Source organism: Triticum aestivum, chromosome 5A, assembly GCF_018294505.1.
Source record: "Triticum aestivum cultivar Chinese Spring chromosome 5A, IWGSC CS RefSeq v2.1, whole genome shotgun sequence".
NCBI lineage: Eukaryota > Viridiplantae > Streptophyta > Magnoliopsida > Poales > Poaceae > Triticum > Triticum aestivum.
The window spans coordinates 425,886,207-425,888,557 of record NC_057806.1 but is presented as its reverse complement, the minus strand read 5'-3'; the positions used below and the strand labels follow the sequence as shown (position 1 = coordinate 425,888,557).

Here is a 2,351-nt window from a genome sequence, read left to right as displayed (position 1 = left end):
CATACCGAAGAGCATGCTCATGAAAGTCGGGTCAATTGATGACCTGCACTAGGTGAGAGATGATAAGGTTGTTGAGAAGCATGATTGCTCGTTCAAGCTTGACTACCGGCCATCTGCTCCCTTAGGGTGAAGGGCTACGCCATTTTCACCACCATGGAACTGGCATGTGTTTCGGGGCATATGCAAAGTCTATTGTGTGTGATTTTAGCGTGTCAATAAAGTCGTGATGAATTTGAATTAAACGGCAGAAAATTACTTATAGTATCTTAAATTACTTGTAGTATCTTAACAATAAATGCGTTGAAATTTGAAGAAACGAGACAAAAATTATCGGTCGTTAGGCATTGCTTGCTGCTAAGGATCTCCTGTAAAGAAGTTTTACTCCAGTAAAAAGTAAAACCCCAGCGAGACAAGATGTAACGTGCCGGGAAGCTCGACCTCCGTTACATTCATTCCAATGGCACGGAACGTAAATACATCGAAACCCCGTGCCCCAAAGCCGCGGCTCGTCAACAAAGGCCGCCCCTTTAAAATCCCACCGGTCGCTTCGCCGGAAATCCTCGTCCTTCCTTTCCCTTTCCGCCCGCCCCTTCCCCGTCCGGCGGCGTCTCTCCTCCCCCACCGCGTCGAAATCCCAAACCCCACCCCACCCTCCCTCGGTCGCCGCCCGCCGGCCACGATGATGCACATGACCTTCTACTGGGGCACGTCCGCGACGATCCTGTTCGACGGCTGGCGCACGTCCGCGTGGACGGGCTACCTCCTCTCCCTCCTGGCGCTCTTCCTCGCCGCCGCCTTCTACCAGTACCTCGAGGCCTTCCGGATCCGCGTCAAGCTCCTCGCCGGCGCCAAGGCGTACCCCCTGCCCCCGCCCGCCGGCTCCGACGCGCGGGCCCCGCTGCTCGCGCCGGGCTCCGCCGCCTTCTTGGGCGGGCGCTGGCCGGCGCGGGTGGCCACGGCGGCGCTCTTCGGGGTCAACGCGGGCATAGGGTACCTCCTCATGCTCGCCGTCATGTCGTTCAACGGCGGGGTGTTCATCGCCGTGGTGCTCGGGCTCGCGGCCGGGTACCTGGCGTTCCGCAGCGGCGACGTGGGCGGGGACGACCTCGTCGTGGTCGACAACCCCTGCGCCTGCGCGTAGAGAATCGGACGAGGGGCGGGTCGCCGGCTTGCCCCCAAGGTGTGATGATTACTTGATGTTGTACAACGCAGGTGGGGTAATAAGATGGTGTACAAATTGATTTGGGGGATTGCAGATGTTTGGTGTCGTCCGGGAGGAAATTGTAGAATACAGAATCAGAACAGTGTTTGATGCGTGTTTCTCACAGCGAATTGTTTTTTGATGCGTTTCTGAGTTGATTGAAGAGTGTGCGAAGACGGTTCCTTTGATTAAGGGTTACGAGCTGAGCTGGTGTCAGACATCGTACTCTGTGTTTCGCTGTCACGAATCCAAGAGGCGATATTTGGCAGGGAAGAGAAGAAATCGGAACCTAGACACCTATCAGGCCAGATTCGACCATTGGGAAGAGAAGTACTTCGTGCTCCTTCGCCCACCCTACGAATGAACGGAAGGTAGGATCCCTTGTCCCTTGGAATGCAGGGGAAAAGCCAAAGATATAACCGTATTGTTCCCAGTTCTGTTGGACCGGCATGCTTTGCTTGTCGGTAGAGCCTTGCTTGTCCGCTGATCAATGTAAGCAAGCTCACTCAAGGGTCCTTGAACACGCATAATCCCCTTTCTGGTAGGAACCGAATCCCTATCAGGGCGTGGTCTCAGGTTGTAGGGGTGGAAGGAGGGATGGCTTGGTCGCCGGTGTTGGGGCGCCGTCGTTGCGTGCGCGCGCGAGAGAGGGAGGGCGCCGGGGCGGCGGCTAAAGGCAAAGGCGGTTGCGGCCCATAGGATCTCGCGAGGAACGTGTAGATGCTCGTGACCGCCTGGGTGAGATCCCGGATGGCAGCCGTCATCTCCTTCGGGGTGAAGACGGCGGGGACGGGCACAACAAAGGTGGCCGGCACCGGCAAGGGCAGGGCACTGGCCGTGGTGGTCATCAGGGCGGTCGTCGCGGTCGGCAGCGGAAGGGTCGGGGTGGGCGGCGGTGAGGACATGATCGCACCGAAGCTATCTGATACCGAATTGGTAGGAACCGGATCCCTACCAGAGCGTGGTTTTAGGTTGTAGAGGTGAAAGGAGGGATGGCGTGGAGGAAGGCGTGGTCGCCGGCGCTGGGACGTCGTCGTTGCGTGCGTGCGAGAGAGAGAGAGAGAGAGAGAGAGAGAGAGAGAGAGAGAGAGAGAGAGAGAGAGAGAGAGAGAGAGAGAGGGTGCAGGGGCGGCGGCTAGGGTTAGGTCTC

The 2,351-nt window shown here is 57.7% G+C and overlaps 1 protein-coding gene across 1 annotated transcript; it reads left to right on the top strand.

Moving 5' to 3' along the window:
- The first annotated feature begins 563 nt into the window (after window positions 1–563).
- On the top strand, window positions 564–1,325 carry LOC123107058 (copper transporter 5.1). The gene has a single exon (XM_044529067.1). It carries the CDS (start codon window positions 680–682, stop codon window positions 1,139–1,141), a length of 462 nt encoding a protein of 153 aa, XP_044385002.1. The 5' UTR covers window positions 564–679; the 3' UTR covers window positions 1,142–1,325.
- Window positions 1,326–2,351: the final 1,026 nt, after the last annotated feature.